The following is a 25,525-nucleotide window of genomic DNA, read 5'->3' on the forward strand; positions in this document are numbered from 1 at the left end:
TTAACATAGGGTGCACGGGCACATTGCATGCATTGTTATTTTCACCTGTACTCATTACCTATTAAACAGATATTTAAAAATCCAAATGAAGTGAATATCAAACGGTGATTTTTGAAAACAAAATTATCACAAGCACAAAAGTCTTCATTCGCTAATATCTCTAGTGGTCGTTTCAGCTGTACAGCGTATAAGGTGATCTATATATGAAAACCATGAGAAAGCTTTGCTACAGTGTTCTATTCATGTAGACATTCGCCAGCCTAAAGTTAACAAGTAGGAAAACGTGTGTCACAAATTGAAAAGTATAGTCTCTGTGAATTTTAATAATTACATGTATGACAGATTTGATGAAAAAAGAAAGTGTAATTTTTTTCCAGGGGCCAATCTCCCACTGAATACTTGTATTTAAAAAAAAAAAGGCAAGAGAGAGGTATGAAAAAAGTTTTTCACAGAACACAGAACCAGTATTTCATTGTCTAAGTAGGTGGGGGAACAAGGACTAATATCTTTTCCTCGTTTCACAAGAAAACAGTAGACGAGTACGGTCTTTTTATAATACATTGTGCGTAGATATCGACAAGCAAAATAGTTTTATTATTATTATCATCATTATTATTAAATCCTCGGCATGTAGGCCTATATTAACTAATTGGCTCATTGGATTGCTGTGTTCAGACCGACCCAACTCTAACAACTGCATCAGGAAGCTATCAGCCGAGTTATATAACAGGACCATTTCCAAACCGCGTTTCTTTATCTAGTTAAAAGTTAAAATCTATTGATCAATATACTGAAAGCTGAATGCCTTTATTACTGAACATTTTATTTTACATTTTCTATTTATTATTACATTTTCTGAATTGCAGTCTCGAAAGTACAATTACCAGTTCTTCACTTCTTGGTTATCAAAGCAAAACTCTTTTAAAACAACATCATCATGAAACACATATTACATATATATCAATATCGCATATACTTATATATACTTCTCATTTAAAATCAAAGGTAAATTACGTACTGTAAGCTTATTAAAATGAGTTTTGGAGGTTACTAAAAGTAAAGAGAGAGAGAGAGACGCATAAAATATATTCATTTCAGTTGCGTTTCAGCATGTCTCATGGTGTCTGCATATCCTCTTCCAAAGTAAGTCATTTGCTTACCGTACAAGATCTAAGTTCTGGATTATTTGTCGCGTAAATTCACCTGTGGATGCCGCGTTGGGCGATTTTAAAGCGAATCAGTTGAGCTGTAGCTCCTCATGGCACGCTTATGAAATGATATTGGAACGGAATTCAATCTCTTGTCATTCTCTGTATTATGAAAGGAACTTTGTATTTTTGTAACGATGGTACGCAACAACATCGCGATAGCTCTGTATCCGCGCGCAAACATACATTTCACTTCGTCGCGGTACGGTTTAGCACTGATGCAGTACAGAAAAAAATTCGACGCGTGATTCAAGTAAAAGAGAAGCATAACGATTGTATAGATGGTAGAATTTCTAACCAGTTCATCGGGAGTGCAAGCGTGGTAGACGTCAATTATTCCCGCCTGCATAAAATTAAACCCCGTTGTCATAACCCAATACGAAAGAGTCACGAGTATTAACATTTTCGTAATTTCTTTATCACTGTCTTCGTCGTATCCCGAGCATTCAACAGATAAGTCTGGAATGGGAATAATCGGCCTGCATTCTTGATTGCTACGTCGCCGCCGTTCCTTCCATATTTCGTATAGTAACCATCCGTTGATGACAGGCAACCCGACAAATGGCAAGATCCAGTAAACTGATAGAGCCACCCATCTATAGGCATTGTAGAAGGCAAATGCACTCACATTGCCTGAAAATGACATCGGTGATCATGTCACAATTGACATTTTATTATCGCGCAATCATATATAGGCCCTATATGTGTGACAAACGATAGGGAAACCTTGACCGCACGATCTTCACAGTACATAATACCCCCGTCACACTAGAGGCAGAATGAACTAGAATGCCGTCGGAAAGACAATTCTTTGTGCATTCCTGGATATTCAAAGAGCATTCTAAAAATTCCGAGTGCATCTCAAATAGTTTTACAGAATGTTTCGAATGTGAAATATTAATTTTGCCAGCAATCGAACTACACTAGTACGCCATTCAAAGTATATTCTAAATATTCTTACTGCCTTCTGACAGCATTATAGATATTCCTAGTTTTCCAACTACATTCGAACTGCATTTGAGAGCTAAAACTGTCGAAAGTGCACCCATGATTCCAGGTGAATTCAAGCGCATTCTGAGTATTCCAACGGTACTCTTACAATAATTAAGGTCAATTAAATTTTTTCCCGAATGTGGTGCGAATTTCTAAAATTCTTCATTCAGCCTCATTCTTCTTGATTCCTGCTGATTCCAATTAAGTGTGACGGGGGTATAACATTACAGTGGATGGAGGCGATCCTTTCATGATGGCTTATAAATTAACCCTCTCCTCTACAAAATTCATGTTGATTAAGAACAGAAGTTCAACTAAACATGAAAATTGGAATCTACATTTTTAAGGGTAATTGGAATATGTGGCATTATGCAATCAATTTAACAGATTTTCAAGCCTCCTTCTGGCCTTAAATAGAATACAGAGAAGCTTGTGACTATACTTACTACAGTCGCTGCCATTTCCATTTTTGCAGTTTTCCTCGTGGAGTTGTAATACACCTGTGCCCTCATGATATATATTCCAACAAACATTTTTGCAACATTCTTTAAAAAATATGTTGGAGAAAAAGATGTAGAGGTTCAGGAAAACCATGACCAAAACAATAGCTACAATGTACATACGGGTTCTTCTTATAGAGAACCATCTTTCGTGAGCTGAAGTGTTCAAGTTTCTCATAAGTCGCTCGGCGCTCATTAGAGTCAACGTGATCGCACTGATTTCTGGTGCACAGTATATTGTAAATACGGAGATCTTGCACAGAGCGAAATGTCTTGTTATCACTGGTACGAGGAGCTCGTATTCAATCCAGTATAAAAATCCGTTCAATATAGTTAAAATGTCAAACACTGCTATTGCAATCATGAACTGACAGGTCGCAACTTGGCGGAGCGTTTTTAAGGAGAAAACACAAATAGACAAGATATTACAAATCAGTCCAATACAATAAATGAGCGGCCGACCGATGAAAAGCACATAGTCCGAGTAAGCGGCATCGGTTCTATTTAAGTAGTGTGTACGAATCCTAGCACTTGTAGCAGATGCATTTGTCCAATAATACACACATTTAAGATAGTCCTCGGGTTTGGGGGTGCAATTTCCCCAGTCAGGGTCGGGTAATGCTTTATCACGAGGCAACGTGCAATACGTCACATCATTCGCCTCTTCCCAGTAAACAGCTGATTCAACATTCCCGTGCCATGATAAGCACAGTAGAAGTGTTATCGTTATCAGACATTGTTTTCTTATCGACGTCCAAAATACTGTTATCATCTAAAATAAATTTGTTGACGTTTATATGATATAACCAATTTTAAATGAATTTGAAGTATCGCTTCAGTGTTTGTGGTTAAATTGAATAAAAAGTTTCATTTCAAAATTTAAAAAGCGTACAGGTTTTGTTTTGTGGGTGGTCATGCGCATTCGTTCAAAGTTAAATTCAATTAAATTTTATATCGGAAAAGTAAAATAATGAAAAGCATAACACTGAAAACGTTTTCAATCGTCTTACCGGTGAAATTGGCCTGGCGAAATATGTAAATCCTCACGGAACGGTGTTATAATGTGAGTGATAGCCAGGGAGTCGCTCGCAGTCGAAGACGTAATATTTTTAATCTCTCAGGGTCGGTCTCTCAGGGTCGAATTCAGAATGATAGATTGATTAGTTGCGGTTCATTATATAGCTACACGTGATCTGTACGTGTGTTCACCTCATGTCCTCCCAGTATCAAGTCACGTACAGCTGCAGACCTTTCGCTTTCATCTGTTTATCATAGCGACCAAGGATATAAATTATGAATGACTTTATCTGTTTACGTGATGCCTTTCCCTCCTCATAAACGCTACATCTGCAGCTGTTGATAAAGCACAGTCAGCGACAAAGATAGGCTAAAACGATCTGAAGGACTATCTCAACTGCACTCGAGGTTTCTGAAAATTCGAGCGTGTTTAAAGTGGATTTATTTATAATTTATAACTTTTTTCATTTCCTATCTGTTATTAATAGAAATAGGAGGCATTTTTCTTTTTCCTATTTGTTCACTTCTGGTCTAAACTAACCTTATCTATAGAAAAAGCAAGGATTTTTTTTAATTCAAATTAAAGGGATATCAAACAGAGAGTTTTTCTTTAATAAACACAAGCAAAATTATGTAGGCTAGTTTCTTGTTTTTTTCGCTTGCATTAAAATTGGGTGGCTCTTTCATTGTAACAGGTAGGTCTTATACATTTATTGTAATCATTTAAACTTTAACAAAGCTTTGCCACAGCGTTCATTTTATGTAGAAATTCGCTTACCTAACCTAAGAACTAGTAAATCGTGCGTGAAAATAGATGAGTAGGCCTATCGATCGTCTCTCCAAATTAAACAATTATGACAGATTTGATGAAAAAAAAGAAAAAAAGTCTATTTTCTAGGCCCTATCTCCCATTGCATAATAACATCGATTGCTCTATGTTTAAGCAAGGAGGATAAGAGTAGTTTTCAGGCTACACAGAACCAGAATTTATTTCTCTAAAAGGAGTGGCGAGGGGGGGGGGGGGGATGCTGTAGTTGAGACCACAGTAGACCTTGACCTTGAAATCTCGTGTCACATCTTGCGCACAACTATGCGCAGTGTACCCAAAATCGACCAACATGGAGGAAAAGTAGGCAGTTCCTCCCCGCTGTAAAGAAATTTATCGTGATACTAAGAAGCTCATACGAACAAACTGATATTGAAAGCAGGAAAACCCATGTTGTATGTACTTAGACACTAAAGATGGCCCAGTGCAAGCAGACGGCTGAGGAATTCATCACCAATGCCTTCAGTCCGATGGTGGCTGTACTGTGCAGCGCTGATGCAGAGAAATTGTGCCAGAAAAATAATCTTTCCTTCGTTCAGTTAATTCAGCCTTTTTGCAGATTGAGCACAGAAGGTATGGCATTAAAATAAAAACCTGCTTGAAGCCCTACCACCATTTGTATTTTGCATAGTGTCTCCATAGATTTGTGCAATTGGACTGTTTTGATCCCCATGAAATTTGTTTTGATTTTGTAGTCTACTTGGATCATTAACAGTAAATAATTTTTTTAAATGATATTAGGTATCAGTTTAAAATATTTAGATGTAGACCTGAAGTCCTTCATATCTAATAATGTCATTTATTTTGAGTATAATCGACTTACAGAAAAACCTATTTAGTTAATAATTAAATAACTTACAAAAAAGAAGAACGCGATATGTCGTCACTTTCGAATCTTGGATATTCTTAAAAGAAAACAAAATAAGGGTTCGTAATTTTGAATGTGAAGAAAACATTTGACCAAATTAGTACTTGTTTTGTTCTTTACTTTAGCTCATATCCGTGACCCCGGTGGCATTCCCCATGTTGTGAAGAGCCTCCGTATCATTGTTAAGGACATGCAGCAGTCTCTGTACCAGCCCACCATGGCAAAGAGGCTCATGAACGAAACCGTGTCCGGAGCCTGCCCAAGTAACATGGACAACACCAAGGGGACAGTGCTAACTGTGGGAGACTATGATCTCCAGATTAGCTGTAAGTTTTATCTGACTGAATAGATGAAGATAGTACATGATCTATCTGTTTTAAGTGATGGCATCGAGAATGTTTTATATGGTATATTTTATTTGTATTAAATCAGAATTGTGCTGTTTTTTCATGTTTCATGTGTCACATTTTATGTTGATGGTATCATAGTATTCAATGAACTACTATTTAAAATAAGTGGTCGTATAGTGTAACAATGATTTGAAAGATCCAAATAAAGTTCTAAAAAGACATGATATTCAGGCATAAGCTAAAATGTAAAACCTAACAAGGTAGAAAATCCTGTAATGTATATATTAATTGCCTTCTCTTCAAAGCCACCACCCCATGGTTTGAGGTGTATCGGGACTGTTTCCTAGAAGTGGCCTATCCATCAGACCATGAGTTCCTCAAGCACTTCCTGTCTTGTATCCTTGAACAGATTGAACCATATTCAAGGGTTATGATTTAAGAAATGGAGATCCTGTTTTTTATTTGCTCAGAGTGATTATTTTCATGACCATATAAAAAAGGACTGACTGCACTGAGAATATAATACAAAATGTAAAGAAATTTTGAAAGATTATCTCATTATTATTTATTTATTTTTGTCAGTAACCAGAAATTTGAAGCACCTTTCCTACTTTTAGAGATAGTAAGAATAAAGTAACTTTTTCTTCAATCAACAGCTGATTATTAATATAGTTAACCTCCCATATTTCAATGTCTAATGTAGCATCTGCATTAGGGAACGAGGCCATCCAGGTTCTCTGACTTATTGGCAGTAGTTATTTTCCTGAACTGTTCCCCCAGGTATGTTCATCGTATCCTCCTCCAACCCAGACCCCATGGACCAGTTTGCCAAGCTGTCACAACAACAGCATCAGCAGCAGCACCAGTCACCCACCAAGCCACCCAAGTGGTTCTCACCTAACACATTCAAGTACTTTGTCTTGGTGCATGATGTGGCTGAAGGAGAGGAATCCAAGTAAGTACGAACAGGGCGCAGGTGGTACAATGAACTGATGAATATTGTACACTGAACAGGTAGCCTGTGTTGGTGCTTTTTTTCGTTGATGCAAGGGTTTTAACTGGCCAACTCAACGCATATGCTGTAGTCTTTCTTTCAGCATAAAATGATTTATTAACTTTTTTATCCTGGGCCAAAAAAAAAAAAAATAATAATAGTCTAAGATTAACAATATCTGTAACCATAACAATAATATAGAAATTCAAATTATAAAAAGAAAAAAGTTTTACGTCCTGACTTATAGAATATGAACTCTTCCCCAGCCTAAAGAGTACTTGCAGCAACACCTTGGGTCTGCTCTAGCAGTTTATTAGATGCAGGAAAGTGGACAAAGTTGTGCCTTTCTAATATGGCCCAGACTTATCAAGGAATGGCCTATTAATAATCATATATCTGCACTCTGACAAAGTGCAACTTTGAAAACGCTGGAGATTACTGCTGGCAAATATTTCAGCTTTTGATATCAATTTTACTATTTGTTTTGTTTTAACTACATATATTTTTTAAAAAAGTTAGATTATGATAACTTGCTTTCAAAATCTGTAGGGGTAAGGTTAAGCCTCAATATGAACTCTAGGGTACATAGGTAACATGAATAAATCTGGCCGTATATTCCAGAAATGTCTACAGCCCAAGGATGGTGCAGTGAGTATGACCCTTATGTAACATGTCACTGCCACAACTTGCTTTCTGTGTAGCAAGAATTCTCATTTTTCATATGTCACTCAACTAAATCATATACCAATATGCACTTGCCTTGAATAATACTGTTTAAAAAAAAGACCTAATGAAATCAGTTCCTTTTTTGCTGTTTTGTGTTTTGCTTTTAGTTTAATAGCTGTTTGAACTAAACTAAACTAAATCTCTCAGTTTGAGTAACTGAAGCTTTGATTTGCAGTTAGAGAAAGCTAACCTTCTATGAAAAATCTCAATCGATTCATTTTGTCATTGACTTCTTTTTGGAAATGCAATTGTGTATATGTTGAGACATTCTGAAAGTAGTGCTAGGCAAATCCATGCTTTTGTATAAGAAGAAGAAAGTATTGCTTATGCAGTAAAGTAAATCTAAAACTTATATTTTATGGAACTCTATTGCATACACAGTCATTAAACTTTTAACTCAGTAAAATGTTTTATTTCTAAAAAAAATTCACATTTTCCCAATCATTCACTTGTATTTAAATGTGTAGAATTGCCCTTTCAAAGTAATGTCTTATGTATTTATAATTTATTTGTTTATCCATCTAATTAAATTTTAATTATTTATCTATTTATTTATTTTGTAATAAATAGTGATATAGTTTTCTATATATTGAATATATCAATATAAGCAGGTGAAGGCAGATGATCCTGTAGAATATGTAATTGACCTGGGAAGTCCTCTCTCTCTAGTGGCTGTGCTAGTTGGTGTCTGGCAAAGGGATTTTCTCTTATTGTCAATATATTAAGTAATGTAACCTTGTAACAATGAGATGAGAGAAAAGTTTCATTGCGATTTTTTGTAAGAGAAAGTGTTTGAAAGTTATGCAGGTAGGGGGCTAAAGCAATATTATATATGTTTTTTTAATTGTGGATAAAGCGAAATGTCTGCACCTTTGAAATCTTCCACTATCACAAGACCATTTAATTTTTGCAGATTTTGTGAAATCAGATATGATTTATGCTGCATGCATTGATGGATTTTGTGTGGGATTTTGGCACAAAAACAATCCACAAAGTTTCCTGGGGTCCAAAAGAAGTTTTAAGACTTATCTGAAGTATTAAGACTAAAATCATATTATAAAAAAGGAACTAAGGAGAAATCTACTAGGAAAAGAAAGTTAACCTGTTTACTGCTAATGAAACACTTTTGAAATCAATTTCATAAGGATAAAGAAATGATATAAGATGTGTAATGCACAGAGATGTACAGCACATGTACATCAGTCATAGTTTTATCTGTATGTAGATGTTGTTCAGTATGTTATCAGGTTTAATTCTGTATTTTTAATTAACAAACACGATAAAAACTTGAAAATATAGTTGGTCTTGAAATTTTTGTCAGAAGATGATTCCCTGCAGAAGAAAATCTTTTGAAAATTTCATCACACTTGAAAAAGAGACTCTTGATAATTTTGAAAAGTTTGTCTCCAAATATCGCCATGTCTGATTCCAACATTTAAAGAAATTCGTTAATTTTTAAGTCAGGAAATTTTCAAGTTTTTACCCTATTTTGCCACTTCAGGGCTGATGCAGTGTATCAAAGCATGAAGTCCATGTATGGGGCAGGGAGCTGCCACCTGCTGCAGATCAACTCCAGGTCCGTCAGCAGCAAGGAGAACCTGAACAATGAACCTGATCCGTGGAGCCAGTTTATGCCAAAGAATGATTCGGTAAATGGACAGTTAATATTTTCATGCGTGCATCTCACGTAATATTGATTACAGACCCTCCCAAGGCATTAGAACGTTTTAAGAAGTCAATGGTTAATGGATATTTTCCTAATTTTAGAAGTGTTCTCTAGTAAATAAAACCTGCTGTGACATGTAAGAAACTTCTAGAAAAATGATAAAATGCTTTACTTTGAAAAAGGCCTCGTCTTGAGCAATTTAGCCAAGTTGGCTTTGGCTCATTTGTTATTGAACACATGCTTCAGTGTGTTTTTGGAATAAAAAGACTGAAGAAGACAGTATCCACCCATTAATTGTATTACTATACTGTTGTATGTTATAGGAGTCATTGGATATGGAAGCCAGCCTGTTCAGCAAGAATGACTCCAGTTTTCCCTCCAGGGTCACAGAAGGTGAGGGAACACTGCGCATGGAGACTGTCATAGAAGATGCTACAGAGGTCAAAGAAGGTACCAATCATAAAGATTACTGCTCATGTTTTGTACAAGCAGCATCAAACACCCTCTCTTTAGATAACTATGACTGTTAATGCCATGGGCACTGTTTGCTGAATACACTTCTTGGCAATATCAGTCACTAAAATATACCATATTTTGTCAGTTTTTATCATGTTTTAAAGATTTGCCTGTTGTGGATATGATGTTTAAAAAAAAAAATTCTGTCACACCTTGCCTTTTTACCGCTGGCTCAATCGCCATTTTGTTTTTGCTGCCTTTTCAGAACCCAGCATGCAGAAGAGTGCCTCTGCCCCAGTGATGTCACACCCTCTAGATGACAACACGGTAGATGGTGGCTGGAGTGAAACGGCTGACAGAGGGCAGCAGCAGCAGCAAGACAGCACAGATGGCACCCCTGCAGACCCCTCTGCTCAATCTAAAGGCATTCCCAATCAAACACAAGCTAAAGCTCGGCCAGTAGTCAATGGCGATCTTGCTGCGTCTAGTCAGCATGGACTCTGTCTGACACCAAGCGACCATGACAGGCTGAAGATATTCATTCACGAGTTTTTGGTTCGAGGGCTGATACCATGGGCTGAGAGGATGATCAGGACTCTAAATGACCAGGTAAACTGTAGATTATTTCTTCATGCTGGAAATGGTTAATTAGTGTGGTGACAAAGAAACGGACAAAAAGTTTTGATATAAGGACTCGTATTGAAAATTTTGTCTTCCGCTCCCAATTTGCACATTTCAGAATAAATTTGAGGCATGGCTCACTACTTGTGGTGGATAAATGTTTTGTATTTAAATCTGTATTGAAGCCATTCTATTAAAACCATTTGAAACAAACAACTTTTATCTTATATATTTGGCCATTTATATCTCCAGGTGTCATCTCGTAAGCGTTCCTTATTCAGTGGTGCTAAGAAGTGGTTTGGTGGCTACAAACCCAATGACAAGCCTACGAACAATACAACAGTGGTGTAAGCATTTTATTCATCATCTTGTGCAGTACCTTTGATAGTGTAACGTTATTTCCATAGCATACAGAATTAACTAAGTTATTATTTGTTATCGGGAATTATACAGGTCAGATACTTAAACTTTGGGCCATCTATGGCTGTCCAGTTAGTCTTAATGCTGTCAGCTATACCAAAAAGCCAAACATGGGCAAAACATAGATTGCAATTTTTGCTAAATTGTTCTTTCCCAATTCACATGTCCAGCTATACACCTGAAGCCCCAGAAATGCAGACACGGCGGCTGGCAGACCTGGCCTTCATGTTCCAGTTGTATGAAATAGCTTACCAGACATATCATGCCCTGAAGAGAGACTTCAACAATGATCATGCTTGGCTACACCACGCTGGAGCACTGGTTAGTCCTGTCTTGCATTAAACAGCCAGTGACACCTATAGTTGTGCACACAAGCAGCAGATATGTACATTGCTATACTTTACTTGCCTTCTAATGTAAAAGTTACTGTTTCTGTTGAGTTTAAATGTTAATTTCAGTGATGAATTACAATATAAGTAACTCCTTGGGTTTGATTCATCCTGGATAAGAAGTCTCCTTGTTTCGTGTGTGAATGCATTGGTGTTTGGTTGGAGGCTTGGAGGCTGTGTTTAAAATTTGTCTCTGCATGAGTGCAAAGGACTTCATTGTCATATTGAACCCCCAATTGCATCTGTTGAGACAGCATCATATCTACCACATTTTCCCTTGCAGGAAATGGCCAGCCTGGCAGTGTTTATGCAGGGTAGTCAGACACAGAGACAGTATCCAGCACATTATATAGAGTCTGCCATTGCCTCCTATCTCAACACGTGCAAGTAAGTCACATTGTTGATTGCATTAAGTTTGGCAGGAAGAGAATGTGGTTAAATGAATACAGTTTTATTTCACAGTTTACCTGGATTTTGACATTTTCTTTTTTTCTGTTTTCATTTCATTTTATTACATTTTCAGTCAGTTCTTACAGTTTAATCTATTTATATTTTGTTGGCCTCTTCAGAAGATTATATTTGTTTTGGGTTAGAAAGAACATAGAACTCCTTTTTGTACACAGTTGGCTTTATTTTCAGATTATTCAAAATTGCTGATAGCCGATAGCCGGTCACTAAAATAAAAAAAAAAAAAATACAATATAATATATTCAAAAGTATAATATAAAACAATGATTCTCATAAATTAAAACAAATACACTTACATAAATTGTGGAGTCTATTTCTTATAAAGGAATCATGTCATTCTGTCCTTCTCCAGTAAAGTCAGTGTGTGTGTGTGTGTGTGTGTGTGTGTGTGTGTGTGTGTGTGTGTGTGTGTGTGTGTGTGTGTGTGTGTGTGTGTGTGTGTGATCTCAGTAGGTGTGGTCTTTTGTATTCATGCATCACATGAGTGAGTGACCACATTCCACATTTGCTTGACTGAACAGTTTTTGTCAATATTTTGTGGATCCTAGAACAATATTTCAGGCCTTCATATCTTAAAACGTTGTTTATTTGTTTTGAAATGCTTGGCTTAGAAGTTTCTGTATGTGAAATTATTTATCTGTATGTGTTATTATCATAAATCTGCAAGTTAATTTGCTAGAGGGTTTTATTCACTCATGCTTTCAAAAAAAAATGAATGAGCAGATCTTTAAAGTTAAAGCAATAATAACTCTTCGTTTTGGCCAAAAAATGAATTTTCCTGGAGTAAACATCAATTTTCCCATACTTACCAATGGTTAATGAATCCATTTTTACATTCAAAGTTAGTCCCTGGTTTTTTTCTAAAAAGTTTGGTTTTTTGTTAAAATCTCTTAAGAAATTTTAACAGAGTATAGACATCAATGGAGGTCACGTGGTCTAAAGACAAGTTCAGATATCAGAATAATAGCTATAACTGCTGTTTTTGTGGTAAAACAGAATATATTATATTTCTATGAGTTATTCACAAGGTTTTTATTGTGAAATATAGATCTCATATGAAGAGTTATTATCCCTTTAATAATTATTTAAATTCTCCAGGTCTCCCCAGTTTGCCACCAGGGCCACTTTGATGAGCAAGTCTTTGAAGTTAATAATTATTACCATTCTCCAGGTCTCCCCAGTTTGCTACCAGGGCCACCTTGATGAGCACGGAGGCACTGAAGAGCAGAGGCATGTATGCAGAGGCAGCTATGCAGTTTATCAAGATGACCAGTGAGGTGAGGGGACATAGTCACAATGTTTAAATTGCCTACTGGCTCTTAAGACTGGCATAAAACAGGAATAGTGACCAGTCACTGAAGAAAGTTTTAAACATAAACTGGTCCAACTTTAGTTTTACAGGCATTTATCATGGGTCCATTTTATCACAAGAGGGCGCCACTCCCATTAAGTACCATGGGCCTTTAAGGCAGAATCTAATTATGAGTTGGTCAGCTGGAAAGATATGATTTAGAGTTGCAATATGTCATTAAAGGAAAATAAAAGCTGCCCATAATGCCCTACAAATTATAAAGTTGGATATTTACTGAAAAGTTGGACACTGAGGTGTTTAGTACTTTTTTAAGATGGTTTGGGAAAATTCTGAAAGACTCAGTCCTATTTCATAGGATCAGATCTGATCTCAGTGGTCAGAAGTCCTTTTTAAAAATGAGCAAATGCATTTAATTTTTTTTCCATTGAATGAGAATTTGACTTAACAAAATTTTTTCATGTATCAATGATGTTGTCTGTCTTTAAGATTTACTAGACTGCTTTGTGGTTTCAATATTTTTTCATTTGGATTATGCATTTTATGAAGCCTCAGTGCTGTGGTTGTGACATCCCTTGTATTCTAGTATGATTATTATACACCCTGGGTGTTATTTTTGTTTGAGTTTTTCTTCTGTATATTTCAATGCAGTCGATCAAGGTTTTTGGAGAGGTAAGTGAATACAATGCATTACGCATTGTTGTCTATGAAAGTGAATCAGAGTTGGTAGGAATTTTAAGTTAACATGATCAGAATTTTCATTTCCTGTTTGAAATTTTTCTGTGTTCAAATGCTGTGATGACTTTGCAGTGAATTAGAAGAACTTTAACTTTCTGTAGAATGGTATCAGAAGGTGAAATTTTCGGTTTCGGAAATTAGTGAAGAGATTTGCCTCTATGACCCTAAGTCACAGTCAGGACAAGCTTATTATTTAGTGAAAAAAACTGAAACACACTCCAACCCATGTACAGGATTTATTTATTTATTTATTATACAAATTGTGTTTAGTTGTTGTATAAGGATCTTGCTGGGTTAAATTGTCACCTGTTGTGGTAGACAAGCTACTCTGTCCTCAAAAAAGGAAAATGCTTCAAGGAAAAAAATTAATTGAAAATCACTGTTTTGGCTTTGAAAATGGGTAACTGACTTTTGGCATGGCTCAGCGTATTCAGTTATTGGTTAAAAAGGTATTTAAGCGACTCTTAACATCAGTCACGCTACTTTTGCTGTGGCTGAACTTATTCAGCTATATGGCAGAAATAAGATTTATACTGAAATTAGCCCCGTGATGTTGCTTATTGTTGCATGGTATGTTTAATGAACACGATAATGCAATGTAATCCATGTAAAACTACGCTTGTAAGTTGGATATTTTGGTTCATTTTCGTGTGTATTTGTTGTAGTTGTCCTGACATTATTTGTTGTTCACCTGTAATTTTGTTTTTGTTATATTTTTTTCTCCAATTTCATTTTATAGTAAAATTGTGCTGTTAAATGTTTGTGTTTTGATTTTAATATGCTCCATATTGTCTTTAATGTTTTTTTCACAGTCTTTATATGTAAGTATATCAGAGACCCTTCCCCTGGAGATCACCCATGTACAAAAAGTGATCTAAGGAGATATTTCCAAATCACCATTTTTTAAACAGCTTTCCATAAAGTTGTCTTAATTTTTCTGCTTTTCTTATATTTTATCCTCATTGAAAAGTGTCTGGAACCATGTTTACGTTTTGAGAAGAGATGTTTTTTATAAATAATATATCCTCAAATTTTAAGTGTCCCCAAACACTGGACTCATTCGACATTTGTAATATCCTTAAAAAAACCATATAAGATCTGCCTCTGATTTCACTGGCTTCACATTTACATTACATCACAAGCCCAAGCAATGTTTACAGCCGACTTTTGTAATTTATTCATTATATTCAATGCTGCAATTTTTTTCTCTCTTTCCAGGACTCAGACCTCCGCAGTGCCCTGATGCTGGAGCAGGCTGGCCACTGTTTTATCAACATGAAGCTGCCCATGGTGAGAAAGTACGCATTCCACATGATCCTGGCTGGACACAGGTTTAACAAGGCAGGCCAGAGACGCCACGCCCTCAGAGCCTACAGCCAGGCACTGCAGGTTTATAAGGGGAAAGACTGGATACTCGCAGAGGTAGGTTTCGCCGTAAATTTTCTGAATTAATTACTAGATATGTAATCTGTGCCAGATATATTTCTGCTGTGACTGAGGTAGCAGTAACACTAGCCAAAGCTAAAACCGACTTAAATTGGCTAAACAAAATAGGTTGACTTGACTTGTTTTAGTTAAATTGAAGCCATCAAAAGAAAAAAGTTACAAAAAGGAGTGATTTGGCTAAACGAAGATATTGCTAGCGCTACTCCAGTGTGTCTGACACAATAATGATGTTGTGCCCTCCTCATTTGATGGAGCACCTAATGATTCTAAGAAGCTTATTGTTGTAGGAGAGCTGACAAATTTGAGTATTTTAACCCAACTTAATGCTTGATACTTGCAATGGAAAGTAAGACTGTTTTTAGCTTGGGAGACCAGACATTTTCATTTTGCATGTCCAACAGATGTACATGACAATTTTCCTCAGTTTGACAGCTGAACTGATGTGATATATTTTAATAATTACATTTTGTTCGTGAATCATACCAAGTCTTGTTGAAATCATATAACACTATCGCTGATCCAGGGATAAATGAATATCAAAAAGAGACTTAACATCTAGTACACATTAATTTGTTCTAAATAAGACATAATCTAAACACATAGGTTTCTATGGAGATATAATTTATGAAGATGTTGTTAATACTCTGTTTAGGATCACATCAACTTCACAGTGGGCAGGCAGTCCTTTAATCTGAAACAGTTAGACAACGCTGCCTCAGCTCTCAGGCATCTGTTATGTAGGTCAAGTCAACAGACACCTGCTCAGCAGGGGGCATTTCTCAAGGAGTACCTGTTTGTATTCAAGGTAATGTGCTCAAAAAATAGTATTTTTTTTTCCACAAACATCTTTGGGGTCTTGAACATTGATGCTTTGTTCAAAATAATGCACGGCCTTTTTGTTTGCTGGTTTGTGCTTTATAAGACATACATTTCAAGAAATATGATACTTTTTTGCTTCAAAAAAAAAAAAAAACAGCTTTCATTTAATGATTGAAATAATATAAATTGTTTTATCTGTTTATGCTAGTGGTTGTTAGAAGTCAACCTATAATATTCATTCCATCTTTAATATTAAATATTAGAAGTACTTCTGTAAATTTCAGTGGATCTCCAATATTTAGTGACAGTTTGTAAAATACCTCTTTACTTATCCATAAAGTAACTAACATGTAAACTTTAAATATTGTTATATTCCAGCAACACCTTCAGCAAGGCTCCAGTGTTGACGGCCTGCCTCAGTTGCCTCTGCCTTCTGTCAATGGAAACACGGCTAAAGTACTGCTCTGTCAACCTGGGCAGTGTCCACAAGGTTGGCCTGCTTATATTATAGCCCTAATCACATGTGCTTGATTTCTATAATGACCATGCATTGTTTGCTGTAAGAATTTGTGTATCCATTCACAGTTGTAAATTTCCTTTGTTGTTTTAAGATATCAGTAGTGTTTGGGATCTTTCTTATTAGGAATGTGGCTTTGTTAATTTGAGGCACATTGAAATATGCATTACATATTTAATTAGTGACAGTTTTCAAATAGACATGAGTGAAAGATGTTATAAGCAACTTTGCCATCAGCATCAAGTTTGAGGATTGCATCTCTCTCACAGTAATTCATAATACACTTACTGTAGTTGTTGATGGGAAATGTCTTCTGCATTATACACTGGGCAAATACATAAAAATTCAAATAATAATAATAGTAATAATATCAACAACAACAGTGGAAGTCTATGGTTTCTTTAGCTCACTGATTTGACCTTGCTGTTGATAATGGCAATCACAAACTAAGGAAGGCAGTGGCGGATTGAAGCTGTCTTCTGGGTCTTCCGGAAGACGGTCAAATTTCTAAGTTTACATTGATGAGTACCTAATTTTTCTGTCGGAAGACAGTCAAAAAATGGAGGATGGATCAAAAAAGATAATGTGGAAGACTGTCCCAAAATATCTCTGGATCCACCCCTTGAAGGATATCACTTTTGCTGTTTTCTAGTTTGAAGTTTTTTCATTATTTGATACTAAGTTTCTAAGGCATTTAGTTTTTGGACATTTTGTGAATATATTTGATTCTTCAAATTTTATATTCTTTTCCCAGGCAATAAGACCCCTGCCACAGGTGTTGGATTTATAGATGATGGAAGAAGCTTGTCTTGGATGGAACTTGAACAAAAGGTGGCAGCAACTGTATCCGGCAAACCTGGCAAAGTGCCAGCCAACTTCAAGCCCAGTGTCCAGTGCTTTTCTGACCTCACGAACAACAGTTCACACCCTGTGGCAGTCATAGGGGGTAAGTAGATTTTTTTTGACTGAAAAACAAAAATATTTTCAAGTTGAAGTATTTTCTTTTCATTTGCTTTATTTTGCATTGCATTTTTAATCCATTAGGATTTTTCGTTTCTAGATTAAATCATAATAAATTTGATTGTCACAATCCTTGTTATAAATTGGCATATGGCAGAACTTGATTTATTTTCAGTGAAACAATATATCAGTATATGTATTCATTACAGAACCCATCTTTGTGGAGATTACATTGGTCAATCCACTGAAGATTTCACTGGTTTTGACTGACATTGTATTACTGTGGAGTTTTCTACCTCATGTGGATGAAGAGCAAAATCAAGAAAAGCCCCCACAGTTGATCACCAATGAACATGTAGAAACTGGCAAAGTAAGTGACCATATTGTAGAATATGCCTCTTTATGGTGATACTGCTTGAAAAGAAATACTGTGTGTAAGATCTCCCAGGAACAGAGACTTTCACATTGACTTCTGTTATTTGAACTTGATCAAACAATATTTGTAATGAATTTTTGGTGTAATTGCATTCATATATTTATGATAATCGCTTATCTTTTCTGTTGCTGTTCATTTTCATTATCTGTGTTGATACTAGAGCCACAGTTTCTGAGCCATATTTTAGATATTATAGTATATTTTTGTTATTTACTCAAATATAATCCTGCATGACACTTTCATTTTATTCCCAGAAAACTTTAGCCAATGAATTGGTAGAGAGTGAGGTGATTCCAGAGCTAGTTCTGGAGGCCCTGATGACGGAGCCTCTTCAGTTGTCTGTGATTCCTAAAAAAGAAGGAGAGCTGCACATAACTGGCATCGCCTATAACCTGGGTACAAGCAGTTCCAGCACAAACACCACCAGCGCCACCAGTGGCAATGTTATTGCCAATACTGGTGAGCAGAAGCCAAGTTTTATCAGTGGTATCTCTGTGAGGGGGAAGCAAGTGATAGAGGTGCAGGGGCCTCGCCTCAACGCTTCCAAAGTGGAGAAATGCAGCAAGATTTATGGCCCCGACAGGAGACTGGATGTGCGAATTGTGCCAAAGATGCCTCTGTTAGAGGTAAAGGATTTAATCAATTATTTATTTATTTATTTATTTATTTATTTATTTATTTATTTATTTATTTACAAAGTTGGAGAATTAGCTTAAGTTTAAATGGAATTTTGATCTTACAATTAATCAAAGTTATTGAAAAATGAAATCATAATTTTCCGATGTAAACCAATATGCTTTATTGGATTTTCACAATTTTTGCCCTAAATACCTGTTCAATATTTGATACTTGTAATCTGAAAAAATGATATATGTATCAAAAATATTTTATTATATTTTGAGTATTCAAATGATTTCAAGTGATAATTTGGTCTGCAGCCAAAACTTCTTCCTGTTTTCAATTTATGCAATTTTTAACTGTATCTCTAAGACTTAATATATCTTTTGATTACACCATCATTGAACTGTTATTTTCTCTCAGGTAAACTTGTACGGTGTTCCCCAGACAATGATGTGTGGAGAGGTCCAACAACTGACAGTGGAGTTCATCAACAGGGGCCCTCTCCCTTTACACAAACTCTACATGGCCTGCTCCCATCCAAAATTCTGTACTTTTGGGAGCTCTGACACCCTCCCGCAGGCCTCTGCTCTATATCAGTACAACTCCCAGCAGACAGGGTCAGCAGTGCACAATGAACTTCACGTTGTAAAGGAATTATGGGCGGAGGACGCTCAGCAGGTGCCCTTAAAACGTGACATTTTAGACCAAGGGGGAGTGGTCAGTGTCCCACTGTGGATTAGGGGACTGGATATCAATGGAGTCCATAATGTGGATTTTCTGTTTTATTATGAACCAGTTGATAGGAAATGTCCATTGATGAGGTGAGTTCATTTCTACGATGTATATATTTCAAATGGTGTAGAATGTTTTCTTTCTTGTATCAAATCTTAATAAAAATGAGATGCAGCCTTTAAATTATGTATATCATACATTTACATTATATTATATACGATGTATGCATTTCTTTTCACTGGTAAATGTAATTTGATCACTCCAGGCATCGTGTTGTCCGCCACACTGCTGTGATGAGGACCAGCAATGCGCTGAAGCTGACCTCCACTGCCCAGAAGCTGCCTCCCAGTAAGAGGGGACAACTGAACAGTCTGGTGCTGGCACTGGAGGCAGAGAAGGTGAGTGTGCTGCTGGCACATCTAACACAATGACTCCTTGATCTGAGTTGCATTTGACTGCACAGTACCATACCATACCATACCATACCATACCATGTGAAAGTCACAGTACACTATCCCATGAAGTACTGTGCCAAATGATAGCTGCATTACATGTAACCACATTATACTATACTCGGGGGCGGATCCAGAGATATTTTCTGACAGTCTTCCAAATTATCATTGTTGATCCATCCTTCATTTTTGACCGTTTTCCAACAGAAAAAATTAGATACCCGTCAATGTAAACTTGAAAATTTGATGTTTTTCGGGAAGACCCTGAAGACGGCTTCAATCTGCCCCTGATACTGACCTATAGCACAGCATGCCATACAATATGAAAGCTGCAGAACACCATATAATACCATGTGCTGGCTGCTGTACACTATACCATAACACACAATATCATAAAAAACATGTCATACCATGCACTGTAACATACCATACCATACCATACCATACCATACCTCCGTGTGACAGCTGCTGTCCTCTTCTGTTCCAGGTGTTTGATGCCAGTGTGCTGGAGGTGAGCTTACTGCAGGTGTCCTGTGCCAGCCCCACCTGGACACTGCATCACCTGAGTACCAGACCACATACAGGTGAGTTCTATAAGATAATATACACCTGGACACTGCATCACCTTAGTACCAGACCACATACAGGTGAGTTCTATAAGATAATATACACCTGGACACTGCATCACCTTAGTACCAGACCACATACAGGTGAGTTCTATAAGATAATATACACCTGGACACTGCATCACCTGAGTACCAGACCACATACAGGTGAGTTCTAGAATTCATTCACACCTGGAATAAAGTGGATTTTATCATTTTGAACACTGTTGTATCCCAGTGTCAGGTCAAACAAGCATACACATATGCACGCAGGCATGCACGCACGAACGCACGCACGCACGCACAGGGATTAAGCATTTAATTTGTATTTTAACCTAAAAGCAGTTTTTACCTGTTCATAAATATCAGATACTGAGAATGACACTTGTGAAGTATTTGAGTCACTATCTTCATTTCCACTTGCTTATTATTTTTTGACGCCTTTTATGATTTATTGAGAATAATAACTTGTATACATTTCAAATAGTTGTTGCTTTGCTTTAACATTAAATGAATAGAAACTTGGAACAAAATGCAGGATTTTAAAGTGATCATTCTTGTTAATTACAGATATGAAGTTAAGTGCCACAGAGTCATTATTGATGTCATTCAAGGCCACTAGGTGTCAGGACTGTGCTGCAGGTAATTTTTTTGTGATGTTAAAATATACTAGTAGTGCTTGTAACTTTGTTCATTGTTACTCAGATGACATGACTTTTTTTTTCTGTAATAGTTAACCAAAGGATTGTTTTGTTTGTTTTTTTACCTTTTACCAAATCTGCTTTTTCAACCAAATTGATTTTTTTCAAATAAATTGTCATTTTTTTTATTACAGTGTCATCATCAAAGCTGATTTTCTCAGATGTCACATTTGATCAGCATCAGGTAAGAATTCAAAGTGATTTATGTAACCACAGCAGAAACCTGTTTAAATATAAGTTTTACATCAGCAATTATCATGATATTATAAAGAAAATAAATAATAAAAACAAAACTGTCATCATCTTTCAGATCAGTAGCACAGGCAGCCCATGCTGTGATTTCTGCTTTAAGTCTCGCCAGACGTGGAAGTTGGCGTCAAGTAGCAGTGAGGGGGATCCTTCTGTACCCCAGACCACCCCCACCCCACCGTCACAGGACCAGGGTCTGGAGGACCTGGCACATATAGATCTTAGTTTAATTGTTCTCTGGAAGGTGAGGATCAGGCACATATAGATCTTAGCTTAGTTGTTCTCTGGAAGGTAAGAATGTTAATAGCAGCAAGCTAACTACTGAGCATTAAGAAATTGCCTAAGATTTTCGTTAACGTTCACAAACTGGCAATTACTCATTTGAAAGTTAGACTGTAGAAAGCAAAAATAATGCTCGATTCTTAACTTGATAATGACACCTGTTATGATTTTAAGGAGTCCTTAAAGTCTTTGAAACTGAAACTTTGAATTTGGTCATGCTGCTTAGAAAATATTTTGAAAACAATGATTGACCTTCACTTGCTTTGAATGGTTGACCATGAACTGAAAGCAAAACTTTTAATATAGGCAAGATTTTTCTCTATCTAGATCTTGCCCAGTCCATTTTGTTCATCAATATTATCTTCATAATCAGTTCAAGGTGGTGACAGAGAGTGGTGCTATAGGGACAATACAGGGACAACATCACCTCCATATAGACAGCCTGGATACCCCTGCCTACTCCCCTGCTGTGAGCAAGGTAGGGACAAATATATACAGAGATTGAAATATACAGAATTTAAAAAAGATTGTCCAAATTGTAAGTCCAGTGTTAGATTTAATAAAAACTTCCTTTTTGTGAAATATATCAAATATGTCCTTTTTGTGAACTGGACAAATCCATAGAATTATGCAGAAATTGATAATTTGCCTTAACATATTTTTGATATTGTGAAAAACTGAAATTTATTTGAGTATAACTTGTAAGTATCTTGGCAACTGAAGGATATTACAAAGCAGCTATGTTTATTTTAACTGTTATATCTGATTTCGCTGCTGTTTTACCCATAGAAGTGGATGAGATTTTACTTGTTTTATGTACATTGTTTAGTGTATGGATTCTATAATTTCCCTGGTATTTTAATAGGTTGATAAACTTTGCCATTTAATTCCATGCATACAGGTGCCTGTAGAGCATGCCCCAGTGAAAATAATCAAGGACCGCGCCCCTTCATTGCCAAGCCACCCCAATCCTGAACTGGTCTCTCAGCTACTCAAGATATGCTTACGGCACAATATGACGGTACTGCATAATTTCCACAAGAACAGGTGAGTTAGCATATGCTGATAAGAAAATATATTACATTTATCCATTGTACTGTGTAATTTATTTTAGGAAATGAAAAACTAGCTTTTATATGTTTTACTGTGACTTTGGTGCATAATGCCAGATACTTCTTCATTTTCACTAATTTGAATATGATGCAATGTGAGGAAAGTTGAGCGCTTTGTCTCAATAATTAGTCAAATGGCTGTCCTTAAATGAAGACCTTTTTTTTTTTTTGCTTAGAAGTATAACGACTTACGGTATTTGCTTTAATGTCTTTAAACTTGTGTTAAAATTTCAGATGAAGGGAATACTGCTTTATAACTCATTTAAAAGTCAAATAATTGTGTTGTCATATATTTGTCAATTCAAATCCCGTATTATTGTTTATTTCAGGCTGTGTTACATGCCAGTTAGTATAGTGCTGCATAACACATCACAGAACACAGTGAAAGTTGATATGTCTTCCCGTGAACCCAGCTCACACAGGTACAGGCTCTCTCTCTCTCTCTCTCTCACACACACACACACACACGCGCGTGCGTTCAGTCGTGCACGTGGACGCACGCACATGCACATTTTACTTAAAATATCATTCACGTGCACATAAGATAATTTGTTTACGTGACAAAACATGCACACCAGATATGTGGCAATTCTGTGTAATATTACAATAATATTTCACACTCATCTTCAGATCCCATGCTGAATCCACAACCTCTGACATCATCCTGGAGCCAACATCGTCAGGTTTCAGCTGGTCTGGAAAAATCCACAGCACACTCCAGCTCCAGCCCCTAGAGACACACACACTCCACCTGGTGGCCTGTTTCAACTCCCCTGGAGTGTACAATTTGAATAGGCTCCAGGTGGCAGCAGGGGTATTGAGGGAGTCCAGTGACCTTGACATTGATATGGTTGTACAGAAGCATCCAGCGCCATCTGTTGCCATAGTTAAACAAGAGCCTCTTACGTCAAGTTAGGTTCTTGTTTGTGAAAGAAGATGAGAAGACATGGATAGGAGGTTCAGTTGAGACGTAAATGGAAGTTGTGCTTCTTGAAATTTGTTCATGTATGAAAAAAAAAAATTTCATGCTGTTAAATGGTATTCTGCTTCATTGTGGTAAATTACAGTTAAAAGATGGGAGTGTGCAAAAATAATTGCCTTGTTTTCTTGTCATTGCTGTGAAACATGAACTTTGCCTTTTGCAGTTTATGTGATAATTGGTCAGAATGTGTGTGTACAGTCTGTCTGGGAGGCAAAATATGATTTTGTAAATTCGAAAAATCTGTCAAGATTTAGGTAGGAAATGAAAGATTTGTTTAATTCAGGGTTTTAAATTGCTGAAAATTAACTGTTGAGTGCAATTCTATATTTTCAATATAAAGTGTGAAACATGGTAATTCTAAATGAAAAATGTTATATTTCTTGAACAATTGCACTTCTGCGAAAGTTTGTGATCAAGTTGTTGGTATCTTTTCATCAGTGAATTTTCTGTATTGAGACAGCAGTGCTTGGCAATGGAAATAACTTGTATGTTATTTTTTAAAGTGCAACAACATGTACATAGATATGTAAACATCCCATTGGATTTTTTATTCCCTGTTGGTGCAAAATGGTATTTGTGGTACGAACATTTCAATGTCATACATTGTTATATGAATCTGTGAAGTGCTACCCAATAGCACACAAACATGTAAGAATTCCAAGTATATTACAGAGCATCACTGCTCTACATTGCCATAAGGTATGTTAATAAGTTTCTTTAAGTCTTTGGTAGACGAAATAACTACCAAGCGGTGTCCAAGTCAAAGCTTCATTTTTATATGCTTGCATTAGTCAAACCAGAATAATGTGTTTCAAAGGAAGTTGTAAAGGATAGAAAATGTTACGGTTGAATGACAGAAAGCCTGTTTGTTTGTTTGTTTGTGTATAAGTGTGTGCCTGTGTGTATGTAAGGTAAAGAGAGGAGAGGAGTTTTATGTGAATTAAAAATTGTTAATTGACATTTTTTTCTGGGTAATTTAGTATAACTACATAATACTTGCACAACCAACAACGGACCCATAGTGGTAATATATAAGCTGCTGACTTCATGAGCAATGAGTTACGTCCGCTCAGAAATGATCAATTTATTCATTCACCAAAAAAAGTTTAAATTTTAATTTGATTTCCGTAAAAATGTTTCCGATTTCTGAAACATGTGAATTAAGTGGTGTTTTTCTATATCAGTTGAAAATATCTCGTAATTCATTGTGTTAACTACTTTTCTTTATGCCATCCTCCAGAAATGCGGTAGGTTATAGGTAAATCGTTCCAAGCTATTTATGTCTTCATCTTGATATCGTGTCGATGCCTATTAACTGAGGGAACGTTTGTTATTGGTTGGTTATTTATGACGTCAGAGATGATATAATTTAAGCATCTGATAAGGATTTACTTATGTATTTTGTTCCCACATAATCAAAGCGTGATCAAGGAAATCTTCGTGGCTAAGGGTTGTTTGTTCGTTTTATTTTCTAGACGGTATGCGGTCAGGAAACCCGTTCAAAGCAGAGATAGTTGTCAAAGATTGTAGTAAAAACGATAAGAATGTAGCTTCGTGAAGTGTTCTGTAATATACGTGTACAGCGAGTTCACTACTAATAGAACAAATTATATACAGCTACTTAAATAGACAATTTAACTACCAGAACTTGCATGCTCAATAAGCCTATGGTATAAGAATGACACTGAGTAATCTGGCCGCTTGCTACTTTCTAATTAAGATATTTAATATGATTCCAGACTGATAAATATGTTTTCGGGTATTCTGCTGTGTGATGTTTATGGGCAATGGCGTAAATGGAAATGTATTTAAGATTTAAACAAGTTTTCTATGCGTATTTGTAAATACTAAAAACCGTGGATCATTTTCACATTTCATCTGTAAATGTTTTCAATGATGATTCAGTTTACAATAAGATACATTTATCTGGACTCAGCGTTTTCTGTGTTTGATGGCCTCTCCCACTAGAAGAAAAAAAATGCAATGAGTATTTCACATATTAATTTAAGTAGTCTTTTAGACTGGTTTTCTCAATTACTATGATCCTGCGAATCCTCCGTAT

At 36.3% G+C, this 25,525-nt stretch overlaps 1 protein-coding gene and 1 long non-coding RNA gene across 4 annotated transcripts; one reads left to right on the plus strand and one right to left on the minus strand.

Annotated features, from left to right (window-relative positions):
* Window positions 1-792: 792 nt before the first annotated feature.
* Window positions 793-3,469, minus strand: LOC106153328 (uncharacterized). The gene is made up of 2 exons (XR_015334162.1): window positions 2,648-3,469; window positions 793-1,841 (listed from the first exon to the last, which is right to left on the minus strand). It is a non-coding gene; the product is annotated as an uncharacterized LOC106153328 (long non-coding RNA).
* Window positions 3,470-4,799: 1,330 nt separating this feature from the next.
* Window positions 4,800-25,394, plus strand: LOC106153342 (trafficking protein particle complex subunit 8). 3 transcript variants are annotated; one of them, XM_087010629.1, is made up of 29 exons: window positions 4,800-5,117; window positions 5,538-5,738; window positions 6,068-6,157; window positions 6,543-6,717; window positions 7,378-7,404; window positions 8,984-9,131; window positions 9,472-9,598; window positions 9,870-10,213; window positions 10,478-10,572; window positions 10,816-10,966; window positions 11,318-11,421; window positions 12,674-12,779; window positions 14,768-14,971; window positions 15,648-15,800; window positions 16,193-16,304; window positions 17,086-17,277; window positions 17,501-17,661; window positions 17,982-18,353; window positions 18,769-19,169; window positions 19,346-19,478; window positions 20,020-20,116; window positions 20,708-20,779; window positions 20,973-21,022; window positions 21,149-21,295; window positions 21,343-21,378; window positions 21,743-21,847; window positions 22,271-22,416; window positions 22,811-22,903; window positions 23,112-25,394. In XM_087010629.1, exons 1-29 carry the CDS (start codon window positions 4,961-4,963, stop codon window positions 23,395-23,397), a joined length of 4,485 nt encoding a protein of 1,494 aa, XP_086866755.1. In that variant the 5' UTR covers window positions 4,800-4,960; the 3' UTR covers window positions 23,398-25,394. The 3 variants fall into 3 exon arrangements, with proteins under 3 accessions (XP_086866755.1, XP_013382684.2, XP_013382686.2); XM_013527230.2 differs by lacking the exon at window positions 21,343-21,378 and having other exon boundaries at window positions 21,149-21,331; XM_013527232.2 differs by lacking the exons at window positions 7,378-7,404; window positions 21,343-21,378 and having other exon boundaries at window positions 21,149-21,331.
* The last annotated feature ends 131 nt before the right edge of the window (window positions 25,395-25,525 follow it).

This window comes from Lingula anatina, chromosome 4, assembly GCF_051362555.1.
Source record: "Lingula anatina isolate TDL-2025a chromosome 4, LinAna3.0, whole genome shotgun sequence".
NCBI classification, from domain to species: Eukaryota; Metazoa; Brachiopoda; class Lingulata; order Lingulida; family Lingulidae; genus Lingula; species Lingula anatina.

Coding starts and splice junctions, on each gene's coding strand:
- LOC106153342 (XM_013527230.2), top strand. CDS start 4,961: ATGGCCCAGTGCAAGCAGACGGCTGAGGAATTCATCACCAATGCCTTC. Junction 10,967..11,317: donor TACACCACGCTGGAGCACTG/GTTAGTCCTGTC, acceptor TTTCCCTTGCAG/GAAATGGCCAGCCTGGCAGT. Junction 20,780..20,972: donor GTGTCAGGACTGTGCTGCAG/GTAATTTTTTTG, acceptor TTTTTATTACAG/TGTCATCATCAAAGCTGATT.